We start from the raw sequence: 22,635 nt of genomic DNA, 5'->3' as shown, positions 1-22,635 counted from the left end.
TTTAGAAACGTCCTCAATTTCAACTCCAGACCCTTATACTGAGTTTGGCATTTCTGCTCTCTTGTATTTAATTTTCCCAGAATTCGTTTTGGTTCTCTGAATGATCCTTTTTGTAGTATTTTTTATTTTTTTTTTAATGAATACATTATCGTTTATCTCTTTCTGGGTGTATTAATGGTTTTAATGTTTGAAGTTCTACTTTTCCTGTATAATTTGTTTTCCTCCAGCTTGCTTTTATTTGTTTGCTTCTGTTAGTCCCCATCTTTCATGTCATCGAAAGGCATATTGAAATCTTTTGTTATCTATTCAGGTTTAGGATGGAGGACTAAACAGCTGAAAGGGAACTCTGTGTGTGGATGGAACATGACAATTTCAAGAGTTCCTGCAGGATGGTCTCTGTGGACCATTTATTTGTTAGAGAATCCTTCTGTCAAATTGTCAGGCCTGTCTTATTGGTGTTTTCAGATACTTTTCCCTCTCCTGTCTGGAGATTAGAGCCCTGGCTGCAGCCCTTCTTGCTCCAGGAAGAGAAGACTCAGGGGCCCCACATTCAGCATTCAGGGAGCATCCAGTTATTTCATACCTTGCTTTCAGTCCAGCATTCAAGCTCACAGCTGTGTCCAGTGTCCCTCAGTCTGTTTGACCTTCTCCAGAAAACAAACTTTCAGTCTTTTACACGGGAAGAAAAAGGGACAGTATGGAATAAGGAGGGGCATCTGTGGGTTAACTGTCCTTTAAGCAGCTCTTCACTAACCCTCCTTACTTAGCACCCCAGCTCACTTCACCCAGAGTTCTGGAGATTTCTGTTGCTCTGAATTGGGTGGTGGAGATCCTCCACTGGTTTAGAATTCAGCTTCCCCAGATTTCCTAAGCCAATTATCATGTATTCTTCTGACTTCTAGCTCCCAACATATTGTTAGCATTGTTTGCTTTTCTGTTCCCTTGTCCTTTTAGATTTATGGGGAAAAAATATGCCAAAAACAAGCAAACAAAATACTCACTCTGGCTGTAGGGGGTTTTCAGGAAAGAGGACACTGGACACATGTGTTTCATCTGCCATCTGGAGTCTTGTTTTTGTCCTCCTTCAGGGGCAACCTCTGTTGCCCTCTTTCCAAATGCCTGCTCCAGGGGTTGTGGGCTGGTGTCTCCCTTCTCTAATCTCCACTAATGGGGATGCGTTGCATTATCGAGTTTAGTACTTACTGATAGTCAGCCTTGCTTTATTTTTCTGTTTACTCTGGCTTCCTAACCGGACCATCAGCTCCTTGAAGGACAGGATGAGATCTTGTTCTGCTTCTACAGACCTCACACTGGGAAGACAAGGCTTAGCAGTAACTGCCACTTGAACACTTGTTGATTGATTTTCCACTTCACAACAAGAAGCACAGGTTCCTTGACCATGCTGTAATATACTTTTTGTTGCCTCGCTGAATCTCTCTCCAAAGATGCTCACAACTACGTTTCAAGGGCAGCAGAACATGGTCCCTTAGAAAACCTCAGGCAAATACCTTTTATTAACTATGTCCTAAATCATGCTCCTTTTTCTTTAAGTGTTGCTTTTCAAAAAATCCCTTTTTTATTTAAGCAAGACATCCTTCTCCCAGCCCTCTACCCTGACTTTCTCCTGCCTCATTATCTGTAAGATAACTGCTCTGTACTAATAACGGGCCTTCTTCTCTTTTCTATATAGTCTGTAAACATGGCTTTTGGTTTGTTTGTTTCATTGAAATAATTCCTTTTGTATATATTGAGAATGTTTTATGTGGAGAGGAGGAACACAGAAAGAAGCACAATAATCACATCTTCCGTGGGGAAATTGTTCGTGGGAGTTTTAATAAAATGTCATGGATCTTACCTAGGCAATACAACAGGCTGAAGATGGACTCAAAGAATTGGATGCAGGAATCATTGAATTAAAGAGACGTGGTGACAAGTTACAGATTGAGCAGCCGTCCATGCAAGAACTCTCCAAGCTCCAGGTACAGCCTTCAGCCAGTAGTATTCAGCTGCAGGGGTACATCGAACCCCTGCAGAAAAAATCACTTTCTTTATTTTTCTAGGCTTTCTTTATAAAATTCATGCCACTTAGGTCCTAACCTTTCTGCCAAGTAACTCTTAGAAAATTTTCTGAAGCTTAACATGTTTAGTACAAGGAAGTGAGTTGTTTTCATGCTTCTAAGATTTATATGTTTTTCTGACAGTTACTTTATTATTATTCTCATGGTTAAGCATTGCAGTATAGTTTAGTTGTAGCATATTATTTTCTACTGTAGAAAATAGAATAATTTTTAATCCTAGCTAGAAAAATTTTAAAAAGTGGTATCTATCCTTGTATTGCACTCTCTCTTCAAAACTATTTTAAAAAGCAAATAATCAAAGTAATACTTTTTAGAAAGTGTTTTTTTCTAAGATAAGAACTATAGTTTATCCTCCGTATATGTTTGAAAGGAGCGGAGGCATTGTTTCCATTCTAGAACTACAACAACAACAAAAATTAAAGTGGAAGGTAGTTGAAATCTAAGCAGACTTCCTATCATCCTTTCAGGAATAGAGAATAATGCTTTGGGTTAATTTCCTTTCCTAGATCTGACATTTAGGCAAGAATCTGATATTGGGGTAAGAAGAACATCTTTGGATATTAAACCGGCAAAATTTAGCATCAGCTAGGCAATGCAGTTATGTTCGATCAAGAAGAAATTGTGTACAATTATGTATGGTCACACAGACACACATGTTAGATTTTCTCTGTATGCAGGACTATTGAGAATTTGTAACCTCAGTCCAGTACAGGCTTATGAGTTCTTTCTTTGAGAAAACAAAATAGGCCTTATAAACAAAAAAAATTTTTATTTTAACTGTATCTCTCCTTTATCTAACATTTCATAATGTCATAAGCCCACCACCCCCACTTTGTACTTTTTTAGACAGTTTTCCGACAGCACTTAAGCATCAGGTGTAAGAGTCAAATGTCATTGCCGTAAATAGGCATTAAAATTGAACTTTTCCAGATCGAGCCATTTTGGCAGGCTGAACCTTAATGTGATATGTTAATCAGGTCCATATGCCTCAAATAAATTTTGTGTTTGGTGTGTCATCATCTCCTAAAATGTCTTTCCAGTTTAAATAGTTATTTACCCCACCACATTTGGCAAAAATATTGCCTTCTTAAGTTTGTGATTCTTTCTGCTCACATTAAACTTGCCTATTTCTCTAGCTCTTTGTTTGATGGATAGTCCCAAATATGATTGTTATTTAGCAGGAAAATGTTAAGTATACTATATTCAGTTGCTCTGAAATTAAATGGGAATTACATTTTCTATGACATGTCCCTCAGCCCCGTGGACACTTTTTCAACAGTTTTACCCCACATTTCATCATAAACAATTAATATTTGAAAACAGTTGTCAAATCTCCCTCATATATCATTTCTAGGAGATACTTTTTCATATCCTTTAAAATCTTAAAATATTAAGCTTACTTTTTGTAGACACATCTTTTTTCCTTTCATATTTTAACTTACTAAATTTTTATTTTGTAGTCAATCTAAATTACATTTCGATATGTGCCATGAGATAAGACATTATTTTTCTTCAAAGAGTTGAGTTATTTCCACATTATTTATTGAATATTTATTTTATCTTTTTACTCAGTCACTTCATACTTACATTTTTATCAATTCAGTTTTTTTTCAGTTTCTCCATTGTGCTTTATTGTCAGTTAAAAATAAAATAAAATTTAAAACAGAAAGATAAGAATACCAAATAAGATTAATGAAAGAACTTGAACTACCAGGTATCACGACACTGTAAAGTCACAGCAAATATATCACAGGCATGAGAATAAAGGTCCAAAGGTTATTTTTTTGTGAAACGTGTTTTCAAAGTAAGGCTCATAGGAAAGACAAGCAGATGGCCTACAAGCGGAGCATTTCCACAGGGCACATCCCTGAAGGTGTTTTCTTGGTTGGGTCTTGGGCTTAGTGCGTTCATAGTTCATATGCCTTTAGAGAGTTGCCAGAATATGAATTGAGAGTGAGTCTTGTGGTCTCTGCCTCTTAGGACATGTATGATGAGCTGATGATGACCATTGGCTCTCGGAGGAGTGGCCTGAACCAGAACCTTACACTCAAGAGTCAGTATGAGAGGGCCCTGCAAGATCTGGCTGACTTGCTAGAAACTGGTCAGGAGAAGATGGCAGGAGACCAGAAAATCATCGTGTCTTCCAAAGAGGAAATCCAGCAACTACTTGACAAACATAAGGTACATAACAAAAAAGAGTAAGAGAGAGAGAGAGAAACAGAGAGAGAGAGAGATTGTAATTGGAAAGCATACTCTCAAACCCTGATATATATTTAGTAAAACCTAATATTCTCAGTATTTTATGACTTCTTACTTCTATAGTTATTCTTTAAAATGGTCCAAAATGTATATTCAAACCAACTGGCTTTCAGTAGCACAGAGAAATTACAGGGGATATGTTTCTATAATGTTGGGAATTTAAAAAGAAGATCAACTTACCTGTAATTTTACTGATCAGTTCCTCACTAGTATTAGCCAGGCTTTCTCCCTAGATGAGAAAAATCAAAGGAAAACTCAGAGCCTCCCTTCAAAGGAGCCCAGCTTTGTTCTTAACTCCACCTTTCTCTGTGTTTCCTTTTCGCCCATTTGTCCACCTGGTCCTAGTTGCTCTCTCTGCCCTCCCTTGTCCTGGTCAGGGACTCCTCACTCACTCCTTGCTCTCCTCTAGAAATGTAGAGCTGACTACTCAGTTCCAGGGTTGAGTCGGTGTCTTTTACATGCATCGTTTAGATCCTCTGACCTTTACACATATGCTCCTCTAGTTGCTGTAGACCTCAGACTTTCTCCCTGGGAACAGCAAGGCCGTTTACTATGTAATCAAACTTGAGGGGCCTGAAATCACTCCATCATTGTATGCCACAACAAAGCTCAGGTTGGACACTACTCCATGGTAAAAGAATGCCTATCTCTCACACACACACACACACACACACACACACACACACACACACACACGCCCCTCTTGCATTATTGGCAATGATTACGGAAAGAGCAATTTTGCTAGTCCAGAAACCCAGCCTTCTAGACTATGGGAATTTCCAGTAGGGAAACTAAAAAAATCCCATTAGGTTATAGAAGTTTAAATCTTCTACCATTGTGTAGCTCTCTGGTGGCTTGTAAAGGTGGATTTTTTTTTTTTTTTTGTCTTTTTCAAATTGTTCTTCCTATTTTTTCCCAGACGTTTTTGTTCAAAGCTTCATGATTTATTAAAGCCTTATCATTTGGCTTTGAAACCATTGCTTTAAAGTTCACAGCTGGTGTTTCTCAAATTGTTGACCATAGCAATAAAAGATCATTCTGAGTTATTCCAGAGGGGAAACTAGGATCAATGAGTATAAATAACAGGGAAATAAACCTCAATAGAAAAAGAACTATAAAAGGAGTAAACTGCCATTGAGCAGACAGCCCTTCTGGCCATGAGAAGTCCAGCCAAGGCTTTCAGGGCAGATGGACTTATAAAAGGAATCTCAGCTTTCATTGCACATTGGGCTAGATGAACTTCAAAGTCTCCTCCAACTTTAGGACTCTGTGATTTGATAATTGTTGGTTAAAAATAATGATTCTAGCTTCTACTGACCAGCCCATTTTCTGAGGGAAAGTTCTGCAGTCCTGGTGAGAAGCACAGATAAAGCCACACTGCCCTTGGGTTTGAACACCAAGCTCTGCCGTGACTAGCTATGTGACCTTGGGCAAGCTACGTAGACTGGGGGTGGGGGTGAGGGTCAGTGTTCTCATCTGTAAAACTGGAAACAAAACTGCCTATCTCATAGAGTTATAGAGTTGTTAGGAGGATGAGATTAGTCAGCTAAAGTATTTATGGAGTGCCTATCAAACAGTAAGCGCACAATTAATGTTAACTGTCATTATCAGTTCCCAGTTCTTCCATTCTGTCATGGTACTGGGTACAGGAAATGGGATAAGGTCAATCTCCATCCTCCAGGCTCTATTATACACAAAGAGTAACATTTCAAAAACGTTTGTAGGATGGCGCAAGGCCTACAGTTCTGTTATGTGTAGGTATAATACAAGGAAAGCAAATCTTTAATATCAATCAGTGCGTGTAAAGCTGTGCTTGACAACATGGAATGAGCACCCAAACATCCTAGAAGTTCAGAAAGTAGAGCCCAAGCCCAGCCATGGAGGAAGGAAAGTCATCGAAAAGTGTCAAGTGAGAACATCTTAAGAACAGAGTAGAAGCAGAGGCCAAAGGTGGGGAACGGGAGCTAATGTGTCCAAAACACATGGAGGTACATGGCGGTGAGAGGCCATGCCAGGAAAGTAAGGAAGGCGGATTGCGCATGGACGAGGTATTACGAGGGTAGATGAGTTTTCTCTGCAGCTGGCACACGTGAAGATCCTTGTTCTGGGGACACTGTGTGTGCAGCACAGCCAGGTATAGGATGCACTTGAGTGGAGAGGGTGGAGAGGCCGATTAGGAGTCTAGAGCTCCCTTCTCTGTAGACGGCAACAAGTGCCTGGGCCAAGGGGGAGACCAGTGGGAGAGAGAGGATATTGCTCATATATTAACTGAGCTCTGTCAACTTTCACATTTAAAGCATTGGTTTTTGTTTGTTTGTTTGCTTGTTTGTTTTGAGACAGAGCCTCCAACCAGAGCTCCAACCTGAGCTTGGCAAAGGAAAACTCAGAGCCTCTCTTCAAAAGAGCCCACCTTCATTCTTAACTCTACCTTTCCCTGTGTTTCCTTTTTGTCCATTTGTCCACCTGGTCCTAGTTGCTCTCTCTGCCCTCCCTTGTCCTGCTCAAGGACTCCTCGCTCACTCCTCACTCTCCTCTAGAAATGCAGAGCTGTCTACTCAGCTCCAGGGCTAGGTTGGTGTCAACTCCTCTCCACCCAGGCTGGAGTGCAGTGGCACGATCTTGACTCACTGCAACCTCGGCCTCCCAGGTTCAAGCGATTCTTGTGCCTCAGCCTCCTAAGTAGCTGGGATTACAGGCACATGCCACCATGCCTGGCTAATTTTTGTATTTTTAGTAGAGATGGATTCCACCATGTTGGCCAGGCTAGTCTCGAGCTCTTGACCTCAGGTAATCCACCAACTTCAGCCTCCCCAACTGTTGGGATTACAGGCATGAGCCACTGCACCCGACCCTAAACCAATTTTGATTCTAATGTAATACATGAATGAGTTGCTGACTCCTTTCTCCCTGAAAAATTGCAGGAATACTTTCAGGGCCTGGAATCTCATATGATCTTGACTGAAACACTCTTCAGAAAGATAATCAGCTTTGCAGTCCAGAAGGAAACCCAGTTCCATACAGAGCTGATGGCTCAGGCTTCTGCTGTACTGAAACGGGCTCACAAGAGGGGTGTGGAGCTGGAGTACATTCTAGAGGTGAGACCATTGATGTCATGTCTTCTGTGCTGCAGACTTCCTGCTGCAAAATGGACCTTTGATGCAAGACGTATTGATCCATGCAGTTTGCCTCATGTAACCTCAGAGCTAGCTGTGCTCTCCGGCTTAGGACTGTACTTTTCCTATGGTTCTGTGTTGCTTGTTCCCCCTGCGTTTTCTGTTTACATTTGGCTATCTGCTGTGCCATGTTGGAAGTAAGATATATACACACTGACTTCAGACTATGCATGAAGATATTTGGGGTTTTGATATTCAGACTGATAGCTTACTTAAGCATATGAAAAATATAGAAATAGGCCAGGTGCAGTGGCTCACACCTGTAATCACAGCACTCTGGGAGGCTGAGGTGGGTGGATCACTTGAGGTCAGAAGTTCGAGACCAGCCTGGCCAACATGGTGAAACAAACCAATGTGTTGAAACCCCATCTCTACTAAAAATACAAACAAAATTAGCCGGACGTTAATGGCGGGTACCTGTAATCCCAGCTACTTCGGAGGCTGAGGCAGGAGAATCGCTTGAACTGGGAGGTGGAGGTTGCAGTGAGCCAAGATCATGCCACTGCACTCCAGCCTGGGCAACAGGAGTGAAACTCTGTCTCAAAAAAACAAAAAAGAAAAGAAAAAGAAAAATGTAGAAATATTTTTTTCTGTCCCAAATGCGGTTGCTCTTGGAACAGAATAGGTGCTCAGTGGTGGCTACTGGCAAGCTGTAGAACCCTGTGGAAATGTAGGACGTTATGGATGGGACAGTACCCTCCTTTCTTTCTTCAGTAACTGTATCAGTTGCCCTGAACTGTTCCTGCTTTCTCATTCTTCCTGTTTCCCTTGGAAGTTTTAGAGATTATAATCTCTCTCCACTTTTTTGACTCCACCACCCACTCCCACAATATTACTGAATATTGCTGCTCTTACCTGGGTTGTCTGCAGGTCCTATTTGCATTTTTTTCCAAATGAGTTTTTCCCTGGGCCAACATTTTCATAGCTAGCTAACCCCCAAATCCCAGATGTAGAATTCCCTAATGTGGAATTCCCTGTATTTTGGAGAGACATCTACCTTTAACGTTCAAAATTTCTGTAATAATAGTTATGCTTTATTGACATGTCTGGCCCCTGGCAAGACTTCTTAAACTTACATGAATCCATCTCATCCTTATCATAACCCTTTGAGGTGGTATTTTGAATCCCTGTTTCAGCAACGAGTCTGGGAGCAATGGCTTGCCAAGACACGTGTTAATTGGTGGCAGAGTCAGTGATCACACCTTCATCTGTCTGACTTCACAACCTGAAATGTGTGTTTCTCCGTGAAACTCACCTGATGACACCATTTAAATTGTAGCCCCGCCAGGCACACACCTGGGCACTCCCTCCCATCCCTACCCAGTTCTGTTTTGTTCTTCCACAGCACAAGAACTCTATTATACCATACAACTTATTGTTTGTTTTTGGTTTACTCTTTATTATTGATTACCTGTCTCTCCTCACTAGAAGGCCTGGGTTTGTATCTGTTATATTTACTCCTAGATTCCTAGGCATTGAAAGTACCAGGAAATAGATATTTGGTAAGTGTATTTAAAAAGCATGGGTTTCTACTACTGTGCCCTGTTGCCCCTCCAACTGCACAGTAAAGTGAGCATGCTCACACTGAGAAACTGCTGACCCACGGTGTAAATTATTGGAAAAGACTTCAACTCATCTTTTTAAAAGTGTTTTCCAGTTTTAAATAAAAGAAAAGTCTGAACTTAGGAATAAGTGACTTGCTATTTTTCTTTAATAGAATATATAGACTATATATTCATATTTAGAGATATCTGTTTCACATGCAAATGTAATTGTTTTGCTTACTCGTTACATGAAAGGCAAACATCCCCATCTTTTTGACTTAAATCCTTACTGTGGTAAAGAATAAAGCCATGCATACCTGGGCTAGATGTGGTGGCTCATGCCTGTAATCCCAGCACTTTGGGAGGCTGAAACAGGAGGATCTCTTGATGCCAGGAGTTTGACACCAGCCTGGACAACATAGTGAGACCCCTGTCTCTACAGAAAATTTTTTTTTAATTAGCCTGATGTGGTGGAATGCACCTGTGGTCCCAGCTAGTTGGGAGGATGAAGCAGGAGGATCCCTTGAGCCCAGGAGTTCGAGTCTGCAGTGATCCATGATTGTGCCACTGTACTCCAGTCTGGGTAACAGAGTGAGAGCCTATCTGAAAAGAAAAAAAAAAAAAAGGCCGGGCGTGGTGGCTCATGCCTGTAACCTCAGCACTTTGGGAGGCCAAGGCAGGCGGATAACGAGGTCAGGAGATCGAGACCATCTGGCTAACACGGTGAAACCCCGTCTCTACTAAAAAATACAAAAAACTAGCCGGGTGTGGTGGCAGGTACCGGTAGTCCCAACTACTCGGGAGGCTGAGGCAGGAGAACAGCGTGAACCTGGGAGGCAGATCTTGCAGTGAGCCGAGATCGTGCCAGTGCACTCCAGCCTGGGCGACAGAGTTAGACTCTGTCTCAAAAAAAAAAAAAAAAAAAATGTGCATACCCGTTAGAAGGTACACTGCACACATTATTCCATTTAATCCTCATGATGGAGAAGACAGCTATTATTATCCCCGTTGTAATATATGGAAAAGAGATACAGAGTTTAGTATCTTACTCACGACCATAAAGGGGCTTAGTGGCAGATTCCAGAGCCCATTCACAATGCTTTCAAGCATCACCATTTGATTACTTGCCTTAAAGCCATCTTTTGCTTCCCAAAGCAAACCCCAATGCAAACATCTCTGATGTAACTTTAAGGAAAATCTGTCAAGCACGTATTTTACACACAAGGAAGAATATATTTCCCTAATGAGCGTTTTTTTTAGCTCACAGACAAATGTTGTGTTTCTAGACGTGGTCGCATCTAGATGAGGACCAGCAGGAGCTTAGCAGACAGCTGGAGGTGGTGGAAAACAGCATCCCAAGCGTGGGTCTGGTGGAGGAGAACGAGGACAGGCTTATTGACCGCATAACACTCTACCAGGTTGGTGTTACAAGCTGCCACATTGCCTTTAGAACCTTACCAATAGTTTTAACAGAATGTAAACAAATTTGTGATCAATTACTTTATTAGTACTTTTACTTTTCTTTCAAGGTATTGGTATTGAAAGGAGATAATGTTTCTGTTATTTATAGTTGGACATTATTAAAAGTCTTTCTTTTTTCTTTTTTTTTTAATGAGAGCTCTTTTTGAAAATTCAGCCTCCACCAAGCATTAATTTATGCTGATGCCACACAATTCTTGAAATAATAACAATAATTTGAAAGTTTTAAATCCACCTAAAGTCACTACCAAAATAATAATAATAATAAACAAAAGGAGACCATCTATACTTAAATATAGATGAAACATCTTGAAGTTTTCAGTGTTACTTGAGTGAGTATACTTTAAGTTCCAATAACAGGTAATGGGAACATTGTAGGTACTGGAGAAATTATAATTCTTAAAGACAAAAATTGCATATCCAAACTTGTAACCTCATAATTTCAATGATTTTAGCATTTAAAATCTAGCCTTAATGAATACCAGCCCAAATTATATCAAGTATTAGATGATGGCAAACGACTTCTGATATCCATCAGCTGCTCAGATCTAGAAAGTCAACTAAATCAACTTGGAGAGCGCTGGCTAAGTAACACCAACAAAGTGTCTAAGGAACTTCACAGACTGGAAACAATATTGAAACACTGGACCAGGTAATACATGACTGTTTTGTATATTTTCAGATGAATGCTACATTGTATTAATAAGGCTAGTGGGGGTGGGGGATGATGGCTGAAACCTATAATCTCACTACTTGTGGAGGCTAATGCAGGAGGATTGCTTGAGGCCAGCTGTTCAAGACCAGCCTAAGCAACATAGTAAGACCCCAATCTCTGCAAAAAATAAAACAGGACTAGGTATGGTAGCACATGCCTATGGTCCCTGCTATTGGAGAGGCTGAAGTGGGAGGATTGCTTCAGCCTGGGAGGTCGAGGCTTCAGTGGGTCATGATCATGCTACTGTACTCCAGCCTGGGCAATAGAACGAGAGTCTGTCTCAAAAATAAATAAATTAGGCAAGTAGATATTCACTTGAAAGTGACATGGCTCCTCTAGGAACTTATTGTATAGTTTGGAAAATAAAGATAAGCAGAGGCCGGGCGCAGTGGCTCACACCTGTAATCCCAGCATGTTGGGAGACTGAGGCGGGCAGATCCCCTGAGGTCGGGAATTCGAGATCAGCCTGACCAACATGGAGAAACCCCATCTCTACTAAAAATACAAAATTAGCCAGGCATGGTGGTGCATGCCTATAATCCCAGTTACTTGGGAGGCTGAGACAGGAGAATCGCTTGAACCTGGGAAGGGGAGGTTGCAATGAGCCAAGATTGCACCATTGCACTCCAGCCTGGGCAGCAAGAGTGAAACTCCGTTTCAAAAAAAAAAAAAAAAAAAAAAAAGGTAAGTAGAAAGTCCCCACTTGGATTCTTTTTTTTTTTTTTTTTTTGAGACAGAGTCTCGCTATGTCTCCCAGACTGGAGTGCAGTGGCGCGATCTCGGCTCACTGCAAGCTCCACCTCCCGGGTTCAGGCCATTCTCCTGCCTCAGCCTCCCGAGTAGCTGGGACTGCAGGCGCCCGCCACCACGCCCGGCTAATTTTTTGTATTTTTTTTTTTTTTTTTTTAGTAGAGACAGGGTTTCACCGTGTTAGCCAGGATGGTCTCGATCTGACCTTGTGATCTGCCCGCCTCAGCCTCCCAAAGTGCTGGGATTACAGGCCTGAGCCACCGCACCCAGCCCAATTTTTTGTATTTTTAGTAGAGAAGGGGTTTCACCTTGTTAGCCAGGATGGTCTTGATCTCCTGACCTCGTGATCGACCCGCCTCGGCCTCCCAAAGTGCTGGGATTACAGACGTGAGCCACCACGCCCGGCCTCCCACTTGGATTCTTGTATACTCATATAAACATGTAATTAAAAGTGAGCAGGGAGGCAGGTGCATAACGCACCTTGCCTTTGAGTTTCACCCTCCCTTGCCTAATGACTGTGTCTGAGAAATCACAGTAAAGCCTGAGAGGGAGAGAAACAGAAAATGGAAGTGGAGAAAGAGAAAGAGTGGAAGGAGAGAAAGAGAAAAGTGGAAGCTTCTCAAGGGCAATGGGAAACATTCAGCAGGGTGGAGGATTGATTTTTACACAATGACATAGTCTGTGTCTAAGCTGCCTTTATTTCAAAGGACCTTTTGTAACCATCATCTGATATTTTCTAAGTAGCATCAATGTGAAGGAGTAGGGGAAAGATACTTTTATACCCAGCTGAAAGACAGGCAAGCGGAAACCCAGAGAGATGGGCTTGATAAAGGTATCAATATTAAGAAAATTTCAGAGTGCCAACCTCATGCATTTTTCTTCTAAATCTTCAGACCTCTTGTTTTAAAACTGTTGGCATTGGTGAGTAATGTAGGTGAGCAGAAGATAGGGATGAAATGTTTACTTAATAGACTCCGTAATGTACTTACAGATATCAAAGTGAATCTGCAGATCTAATTCACTGGTTACAGTCTGCAAAAGACAGGCTAGAATTTTGGACTCAGCAATCTGTGACAGTCCCACAAGAGCTGGAAATGGTCCGGGATCATCTAAATGCTTTCCTGGTAAGTCTAAGAATCTAAGGCATTTGATTCAGGCCTGTAAGTTAGGCCTGACCCATGCACCAGTAGAAAAGTAGTCAGGCCAGGCGTGGTGGCTCACGCCTGTAATCCCAGCACTTTGGGAGGCCAACGCGGGCAGATCACAAGGTCAGGACTTTGAGACCAGCCTGACCAACATGGTGAAACCCCGTCTCTATGAAAAATACAAATATTCGCTGGGCGTGGGTGTGTGCCTGTAATCCCAGCTACTCAGGAGGCTGAGGCAGGAGAATCGCTTGAACCCAGGAGGCGGAGGTTGCAGCGAGCTGAGATTGTGCCACTGCACTCCAGCCTGGGCAACAGAGCGAGCGACTCCATCTAAAAAGAAAAAAAAAAAAAGGAAGGAAGGAAGTCAACCATCAGTGAATATACTTAAAAAACTAAGCTATAGAGAATATATTAATGTTAACTATGTGTGTTCCATAATTATGCAAAATAATAGGGTTCCATGACTCAACATTGCCTCTTCAGAGTAGTTTTCAAGTAGAGGCTTCGTAGTTTGCTTTCATTCGAGGGCAAGGGTGTACTGGTGTCATTTTCTTTGAGTGTTCGGTATAATCCCCTCCAGGATGTAAAGGAAATTGTTTCATGCACTAAATTGATAGCTTTGCTTTTAATGAATTGTCTGGTTATTTAACCCTAATTTGAACATCGCTACTTGTTTCAGGAGTTTTCTAAAGAAGTGGATGCCAAATCTTCCCTGAAATCATCTGTTCTGAGTACTGGAAATCAGCTCCTTCGACTGAAAAAGGTGGACACAGCCACGCTGCGCTCTGAGCTGTCGCACATTGATAGCCAGTGGACTGACCTGCTAACCAATATCCCAGCCGTCCAGGAGAAGCTCCACCAGGTACAGAAAGAAGGATTGCTTTCGTGGGAAATAACTGACTTAAGCTATTTGACATGGAAAAATATATTCGTTTTTTGCTTTTGCTCACAAATTTGAATCAGCTTTGTCCCAGACACCTGGCCTCCTCTTTCCCATTGTGTTAATATTAAGAGTGAACTCAGGCCGGGTGCAGTGGCTGATGCCTGTAATCCTAGCGCTTTGGGAGGCTGAGGAGGGCGGATTGCCTGAGCTCAGGAGTTCGAGACCAGCCTAGGCAACACAGTGAAACCCCGTCTCTACTAAAATACAAAAAATTAGCCTGGCGTGGCAGTATGCGCCTGTAGTCCCAGCTACTCGGGAGGCTGAGGCAGAATTGTTTGAACTGGGGAGGCAGATGTTGGAGTGAGCCGAGATCGCGCCACTGCACTCCAGCCGGGGTGACAGCGAGACTCATCTCCAAAATAAATAAATAAATAAATAAATAAAATTTAAAAAGTGAACTACGCTACAAAGCCCTGCCCCGAAGGCATTTCCTCTGAGGGTTTCTTTCTTGTATGTATGTGGGTGTGGGTATGTGTATTGGAATGTTTGTCTGACTTTGTTTAAACTCTGTTTTCTCCTGGATAAAATGTGGACAATGACATACACTTTTCTCATAAAGTGAGTGGTTATGAAGATTTAGAACATAATACATGTAAAAAAAATCATATGTATAGGAGAGCAACTGGCTTTCAGTAGATGTAAATACTCCTCTTATCTGAAAATACACCTACCTTCCCTGAAATCCCAGAACATTTTATCTTTATCTGTCTTTGACACTCATCACTGTGTTTCAGGCAGGATAGCTGTGTTTCATGTACATGCCTAATCTCTCCTAAGCAGCAGCTGTGCGCCCCCAGAGGGCAGGAACCAACCCACGTTCATTGCTATGTCTTTCAGCACCACACAGAAGTTGATATACAAAGATTTTAAATGATTGCTTTTGTTCCTCCAAATCATCATAATACACATATGCATAAATGCGTGATATGTTAAGTAAGATTTCGAATTGTAAGTACTGTATATCAGCTAAGGACTGAGGAAATTGGCTATGTTCTTAGGAATAAATATAAGAGTGCCAAAAAATCTAGAAAATGATAGCTTGTAGTGTGGTATTTTTCTTTCTTCTTTTAACATTCCTGAGTCAATATGCAGAGATTTTATAAGATAATTAATAAAATACATCTGTTGAATGTTTTATGGTTAAGTTTTTTTAAGCTCATAAAACTAGTTATAAAATAAGAATAATATTCTCTTCTTTCTGGTGTTTTGATTAATTAGTTAATGTTTATACAATGTTTATAGTATTGGATGTCAGGTGAACATAAAATGACTATTATTATTCAGCATTTGCCTGATGTTTGACTTCAAGCTTTCAATAGGGGTAAGATCTCCAAATGTCATTAAGGAGTGTTATCTCTCTTGGTACATTTTTAAGAATTATTGGAGGGTTTTTAAGTTAGCAGAAGTTGGGGTTTCCATTTTAACACTTGGGACTTGTTCTCTCCCTGACTTGGACAGCTCCAAATGGATAAACTGCCTTCCCGCCATGCCATTTCTGAAGTCATGAGCTGGATTTCTCTAATGGAAAATGTTATTCAGAAGGATGAAGATAATATTAAAAATTCCATAGGTTACAAGGCAATTCATGAATACCTTCAGAAATATAAGGTAATTAAAATTTTTTGTTTTTAACTTTTCATATGTTGAGACCATTTTATTTGAAAGAACTAAAAAATTCAAATTATAGTAACCAAGTCTTGGAATGTATGTTTCCTACACATTGACCAGATAGGAATTCAAGAGCAAGAAAAATGCATTATCAGTTACAGAAATAAAAAGTAATATCTGGTACTAGGAATGATTTTGAATAATTTTATGTTATTCTTAAAGAATTGCAGAAATTATAAAAATAAATTTATAAATATTTTATAGTGAGGTTATATAATTTATCTAGTTCTAAATCTTCTACCTAAAAAAAATATATATATACACACACACACACACGTATATCTGTGTTTATGTTCGTATAAACATATACAAATATATATATTTGGCTTCCAAAAATAATGAGTTGTGTGAATACAGACAAATTGAGCCATTTTAGCTGAGTTATAGAAGTGATAATATTAATATTGAGGTTACTTAAGGCTTTCCAACTCATGGAAAAATAATGAGACATTTATTGTATAATCTTATTTTCTCCTCTTTTTTTTTAGGGTTTTAAGATAGACATTAACTGTAAACAGCTGACGGTGGATTTTGTGAACCAGTCTGTGCTACAAATCAGCAGTCAGGATGTGGAAAGTAAACGTAGTGATAAGACTGATTTTGCTGAGCAACTTGGAGCAATGAATAAAAGTTGGCAAATTCTGCAAGGTCTAGTAACTGAGAAGGTAAGCCATTGGCTTGCCACCGTCCAGATTTACATGAAAACCCCAAGAACAGGCACACTCTGTAAGGAAGACTGGGTTCACGAGTAGTGTGGCTATACTGGGCAAAGAACGCTTCCAATAATACTGCTGAAGGTTAATCACCCTAAACTTTCTTTAACCTGTTGAAGATTTTCTCTTATACACTCTGTGCTCTTTGTATATTTCATGATGTTTCAGTTTTCTAAAGATGCCTCTTGATTTATTTTGCCTTTGGTTCAAGTTGACTTTAGTCCTTTATTGTTTCCCAGTAATAGTCATTGATTCATACTTTATGAAATTCATTTATTAAATCAAGCTTGTCCAGCCCACGGGCTGCACGCGGCCCACGACGGTTTTGAATGCAGCCCAACACAAATTCGTAAACTTTCTTAAAACATTATGAGATTTCTTTTGCAATTTTTTTTTTTTTTGGATCATTGGCTATTGTTAGTGTTCGTTTATTTTATGTGTGGCGCAAGACAATTCTTCTTCCAGTATCGCCCAGGGAAGCCAAAAGATTAGACACCCCTGTTTTAAATCATGTACACAATGAACTGTATTTTAAGAATTCTTAATGTGGAGAAAATGCTGGCTAGAATAATTAGCCTGCCAATGATTTGATTTTATTAAAATAAAATTGCAAATTTCATTTTATTGTGTTTGTTCAGATCCAGCTGTTGGAAGGGTTATTGGAATCTTGGTCAGAATATGAAAATAATGTACAATGTCTGAAAACATGGTTTGAAACTCAGGAAAAGAGACTAAAACAACAGCATCGAATTGGAGATCAGGCTTCTGTTCAAAATGCGCTGAAAGACTGTCAGGTAACTAATCCAGATGGCTAACATGAACCATCTCACAATTTCATGGCATATGCTAATGTGTTTGTAGGCCTTGAGAGTTGCAAGTTAAATATTTTTTAAAAGTTGCATTTAGTAACAAATTTTGCTGATTATGTGAGTTTATAGGTTTTTTTAAATAAAAAAAATACATTAGAGTTTTTCACTTGTTTTTAAAAATTTGAAATTATGAAAATTTTCAAACACACTCATAAGTAGAGAGAAATGCTGTGACCCCTATATACCGAGCATCACATTTAATAATTATCAAGATTTGCAACCTGGGCGACATGGTGAAACCCTCTCTCTACAAAAAGCTACAAAAATCAGCCAGATGTGGTGGTGCTACACCTCTAGTCCCAGCTACTCAGCAGGCTGAGGTGGGAAGATTGGTTGAATTCAGGAGATCAAGGCTGCAGTAAGCCGTGTTTACACCATTGCACTTCAGCCTGGGTAACAAAGCAAGACCCTGTTTCAAAAAAAAAAAAAAAAAAATTGCATAAATTATTTCTTTTTCTAAAATAGATTTCATAGTAAATACCAGACATCATGTCACTTTATTCTTACATACTACAATATATATCTTTGAAAAATAGACTTTTTGGCTGGGTACGGTGGCTCACGCCTGTAATCCCAGCACTTTGGGAGGCCGAGGCGGGCGGATCACAAGGTCAGCAGATCAAGACCACGGTGAAACCCCGTCTCTATTAAAAAATACAAAAAATTAGCCGGGAGTGGTGGCGGGCGCCTGTAGTCCCAGCTACTCGGGAGGCTGAGGCAGGAGAATGGCGTGAACCCAGGAGGCGGAGCTTGCAGTGAGCCGAGATTGCGCCACCGCACTCCAGCCTGGGGCACAGAGCGAGACTCTGTCTCAAAAAAAAAAAAAAGAAAAGAAAAATAGACTTTTTCTTAATGCATCCATATTATTATCACCATCAAAAGTTTAATAATTCCTAATATTATTTTATGTTCAACTCATAGTCATATTTCCTCAGGTGTCTTTAAAATGTCTTTTTCACATTAACTTATTCAAAATAAGGATGCAGACAATATCCATACGCTACATTTGCTTGTTAGATCTCTTAAATCCTTTGAATATTTTTTTAAGACTACAACCTGTCGCAGAAACTGTCAATGGGTGCCGTGTTCAGGATTGGCCTATGAATGTCCTTACCTCTGTATGTCCTATAAATGGAAGTTAGCACTAGAGGCTTGGTTGGATTCCTGTTCACCTCCTCTGAGCAAGCACTTCACAGCGGACTTCCTACTATTAATTATTATTATTATTAAATCCTATTATTAGTTAATAGAAAGTATCCATGTTACTTTCTCTTTTGTCACATGGGGAAGTACACAGAGTATGCTTGTTCTACTCTGAGGAATGAGGATTGAAAGCTCAGGTGAAGCAGTAACATTCCAAATGTTTTCCAGTGACTCAGGGACACACAGGTCTTCTTGTGTACCCAAAAGAAAAGTGAGCTATTGCAGTTAATGCTGTAATAAGATTTTTGAAAATAATTCATGAGTTCATATAATGTTACAGATTATGACTGTTCTCTTATAGTGTTTCCTAAAAACAATTGAAAACTCAACAGTGAAGTAATTCTACAGAAAAGCTTCTCTCTGCAAGTCTTGTTTTTCTATTCTGGGTTTCAAAAAGAAAGAACTTTGGTAATGATCTCTCTTCCAATCATCATGTTTTCTATTTGGGACACATATACAGAGAGGTATATTTAAGCACTTCATCAAAACTTTTCAATTCTGAAAAGGAGGAGAAGTGCTGTCTCCCCAGCTAATGGATTACAATTTTGAGAATGCATAAAATTGATAAAGAAAAACATCATGTAAAGAAATACCTTGAAATAATAATAGTTTTTTATTTAATTATAAAAAGCCTCGTGTCAGAAAATGGGTGCTTAAAGATTGAAGATGAAGAACATGCATCAACTAGTCTCATTGCATTTCCGATTTTCCAGAGGCCAGTGGTATTTCTGATTTAGGCCATAAAATCTAAAATCTATAAATAATCCAGAATTTCAGCTCTTTACTTGTGAGGACAAAATGTCATAACTTTCGTTGAGTTCTTAAGTTAAAATATATCCGTTGATTTTAAAACGTAATTCTGCGTATTAGAATTAGCAAAGTGAGTGCCTTCTGGTTGCATGGTTGTGATAAACTTTACTGTTGAAAGACTGAAATACCACATTAATATCATTTGCATTTTCTTTTTTTTTCCAATTCTTTTCTTCCATACTTTTCTTTTTCTCTAAGTATTTTTTTCTTCTCTTTAACATTGCTTTTTCTGCCATTTTCCATTTTGTTTCTTTTCCTGTTCATGTCTTCTATTTAACAGGGAGACACCTTACCATATGGAAAATATAGCAGCAGCTCGACCATGTTTTACCAAGTGTAGGACCTAAGTTTTAGTCTTTCAGAGAGTCAGGTCAGACAGTGTCAGGAGGAAAAGCTTAAAGTGTGGTTTAAAGAACTTTGTACTGATACTAATTCATGATTTGAAATGAAAAGTCATTTAGACAGAATGAAAGTAGCCCATATAATTATTTTGGGACATCACATATAAATAAATCACAGTGGCCTAACTGGAAGGTTCTATTTGGCTATACTACAAGTCTTGTTAGAATTGTCATTTTGGAGAAATTGTTTTTTGGACCAAAGTGTGAAATTCAAGCCAGTATACTTAAATTGGTGACTGGATTCCAGCTTTATTTTGTTTTAAAAATCTTGAATATTTTCCCAGTCTTTAATAGGTGATTTATTAATTTAAACCAACATAAAACTGATATTTATGAATTAACCCAACTTAAGAATGTTTTATTGCTTTTAAAAATGGTAGGTTTGGCCTTTCCCCTTTTTGATCAAAAACAGAGTCATCTTTTAATTATTAATGAAAGCAAGGGAAACACACCTTTATTTTTTACGTAATATATATTTCAGCCCTGTTTCCCTTGTGGGCTTTGCTCTTATACCAACATACATGTGCAGGGCATTTTAGAAATAGTTTCTAAGCAATGGAACATTCATTTAATATTCCTCACTGAGAAAAAGTTAACATCATAGAATTGAATTAGAAACTCAATTTCTATGGTTTCCATGGAAACTCAATTTCTAATGGTTGAATTTTAGAACCATTTTAAAGACATATTGGAAGGATTGTTTCTGGTCTTTTAATCTCTTTACAGAAATAGAAAAGTTCTAAATAGTAAATTAATTATATTTTCTATACTACACGAAGGACCTGTAACCCCAGTAATCACTATATTTATTCTCTGGTAATTATCAAAGCTGTCAAAATAGTGACAAAATTATAGAGTGGAAATAAGAGAACAATATGAAAAACAAAAATGATCACTTTAAGCTGCCAAATGCATGAGTTTCTAACTAATTGACCAAAACAAAAATAGCTTCATGATAACTCAATAGAGAAAAATAAATAAATTCGCACTGAAGCATGGCACATTGCCAAATGGCTAAACATAATAATATCTTACATTTAGCTACTTTTTGACAGCTTAAAATATATTTTGTATATATTTATCTAATTTTATCCCTTTGGAGTAAGCAGAAAATGTCTTATTATTTCTATTTTTAAAATGAGGTAGAGAGAGATTAACAAGTTGAACCACAATAGAAACAGAAATAAAAGAAGCAAAAATTATTTTTAAAGAGACATGACATTTGAAACTAATATAACAGAGACTGGACTCCTCATTAACACCTTAGCAGCAGCACTACCCAATTTCAATCTTATTACCCACGTATGGATCATGAGGGGGTATAAAAAATATTTTTTATACAATTGAGGTGTTATCCAAAGTTACAGAATTTGGGGATTTTCTCCATTCTAATCTCCAAGAACTACAAATCTATTTTTAGTTCTGAGGGTATACTTCTGAATATGGGACTGTAACCATGCCTTAATGCCTGACTTTTCATGCCACACCAACATGGGATTTATATTCCCTCCACAGTTCAAGGTTCAGCCGACTCCCTTCTGATGTCAGGCTGGGAGTCCATAGGCTCCAAAGACTGAGTTCTAATCCCCACTCTAGCCCTCACCAGCTCTTTTACCCAAGACAGGTCAGATGACTTGATCTTCAATGTATTTATTTATAAAATGTTGATAGCAGTCTCAGCCTGCTTCACTGAGCTTCTCAAATTTTCGGATGGCATTAAAATAGAAATTAGGGTTATGATACAGGTTCAGTATGAGCTCCAGATCTTTTCTTCATTTTGCTTTTCGTTCTTGAACATTTTATACTGACAATTATGAATGCATATCCCAAAGAAAATGAGGATTTGATTCATCAAAGAAGTCTGAAATCTTTCAGAATCATGTAGAATTCAGGGTATTTTAGAGAGAGAGGATCATACAGATTATCTTTTCCCATCTGAAATCAGTCTTCTGATTTCCCATCTGAAGAAACTGAGACCCAGTAGAAATTTCTCACCTACCCAAAGTGACACAGCTTTATAGTAGTAGAAATGTGACTAAATCTCAGATACTAGGACCCAGAATACCACATTCAATCACATTTCTTCCTATGGGGTAGGCAGCGTAACTTTTTGAATACCAACATATATGAACTTAATAATATAAATAACATTACAGTTCCTGACATGTATTTCTTTCCTCACAGGCTCTTGAGAAAATTACATAGTACCATTTCCTTATCTGCTAGATTACCAAATTTTACTTTGTTAAAGTTATGCTGATTTGCCATGTGTAAAAAGATGACTTTTCTTGCATTTGAGCGTAGGAAGAAGTACTTCTGTGGAGTGCCTCTTCTGAAAGAGATAAGCTTTTTGGATTAGTAAAAGGTTTTTAGGACATGAAACTGTAATGGCTCAATTTCAGTGCACCCCAGAGTTCCATAATAGAACAATTTAAAGTGACTATTTTTTAAATCTCCCAGGATCTGGAAGATTTGATTAAAGCAAAAGAAAAAGAAGTAGAGAAAATTGAGCAGAATGGACTTGCTTTGATCCAGAACAAGAAAGAAGACGTCTCTGGCATTGTCGTGGGCACACTGCAAGGGCTCGGCCAAACCTGGGCGAGTTTAGATCACATGGTAATATTGCTTGCCGGAAGCCAGCTCCGGGACGGTGTTTGCCAGCTCTGTCCAAACTCGGGGTTTTGTTTTTCCTAAAGTAACGGAGGAAATAATCGAATCTATACATTATCTCTTTGTACTTTTAAGTCTGCTTCGTTATCCTCTTTTTTTTTTTTTTTTTAAGTCTAGTTTCTGGTGTTTTCTAGAATAAGCCTTTATTTTAAACATTACTCTCTTAATGATCTCATCCATTCCTATGGCGATAGATCATTCTCAAACATCTG

At 39.1% G+C, this 22,635-nt stretch overlaps 1 protein-coding gene across 28 annotated transcripts in view; it reads left to right on the top strand.

Annotated features, from left to right (window-relative positions):
• The window catches only part of SYNE1 (spectrin repeat containing nuclear envelope protein 1), a 530,711-nt gene that overhangs the window by 403,696 nt on the left and 104,380 nt on the right, over nt 1-22,635 (top strand). For all 28 annotated transcript variants that reach the window (XM_074037290.1, XM_005552157.4, XM_074037285.1 and 25 more), the window contains 11 exons: nt 1,860-1,979; nt 4,059-4,259; nt 7,259-7,432; nt 10,341-10,472; nt 10,989-11,185; nt 12,990-13,122; nt 13,826-14,008; nt 15,548-15,697; nt 16,246-16,422; nt 17,109-17,264; nt 22,214-22,369. In XM_074037290.1, coding sequence (XP_073893391.1) covers nt 1,860-1,979; nt 4,059-4,259; nt 7,259-7,432; nt 10,341-10,472; nt 10,989-11,185; nt 12,990-13,122; nt 13,826-14,008; nt 15,548-15,697; nt 16,246-16,422; nt 17,109-17,264; nt 22,214-22,369 — 1,779 coding nt within the window. The remainder of the gene's footprint in view (nt 1-1,859; nt 1,980-4,058; nt 4,260-7,258; nt 7,433-10,340; nt 10,473-10,988; nt 11,186-12,989; nt 13,123-13,825; nt 14,009-15,547; nt 15,698-16,245; nt 16,423-17,108; nt 17,265-22,213; nt 22,370-22,635) is intronic.

The sequence above is a fragment of the Macaca fascicularis genome, chromosome 4 (assembly GCF_037993035.2).
Source record: "Macaca fascicularis isolate 582-1 chromosome 4, T2T-MFA8v1.1".
NCBI classification, from domain to species: domain Eukaryota; kingdom Metazoa; phylum Chordata; class Mammalia; order Primates; family Cercopithecidae; genus Macaca; species Macaca fascicularis.
This window is presented reverse-complemented; position numbering and strand designations above follow the sequence as displayed.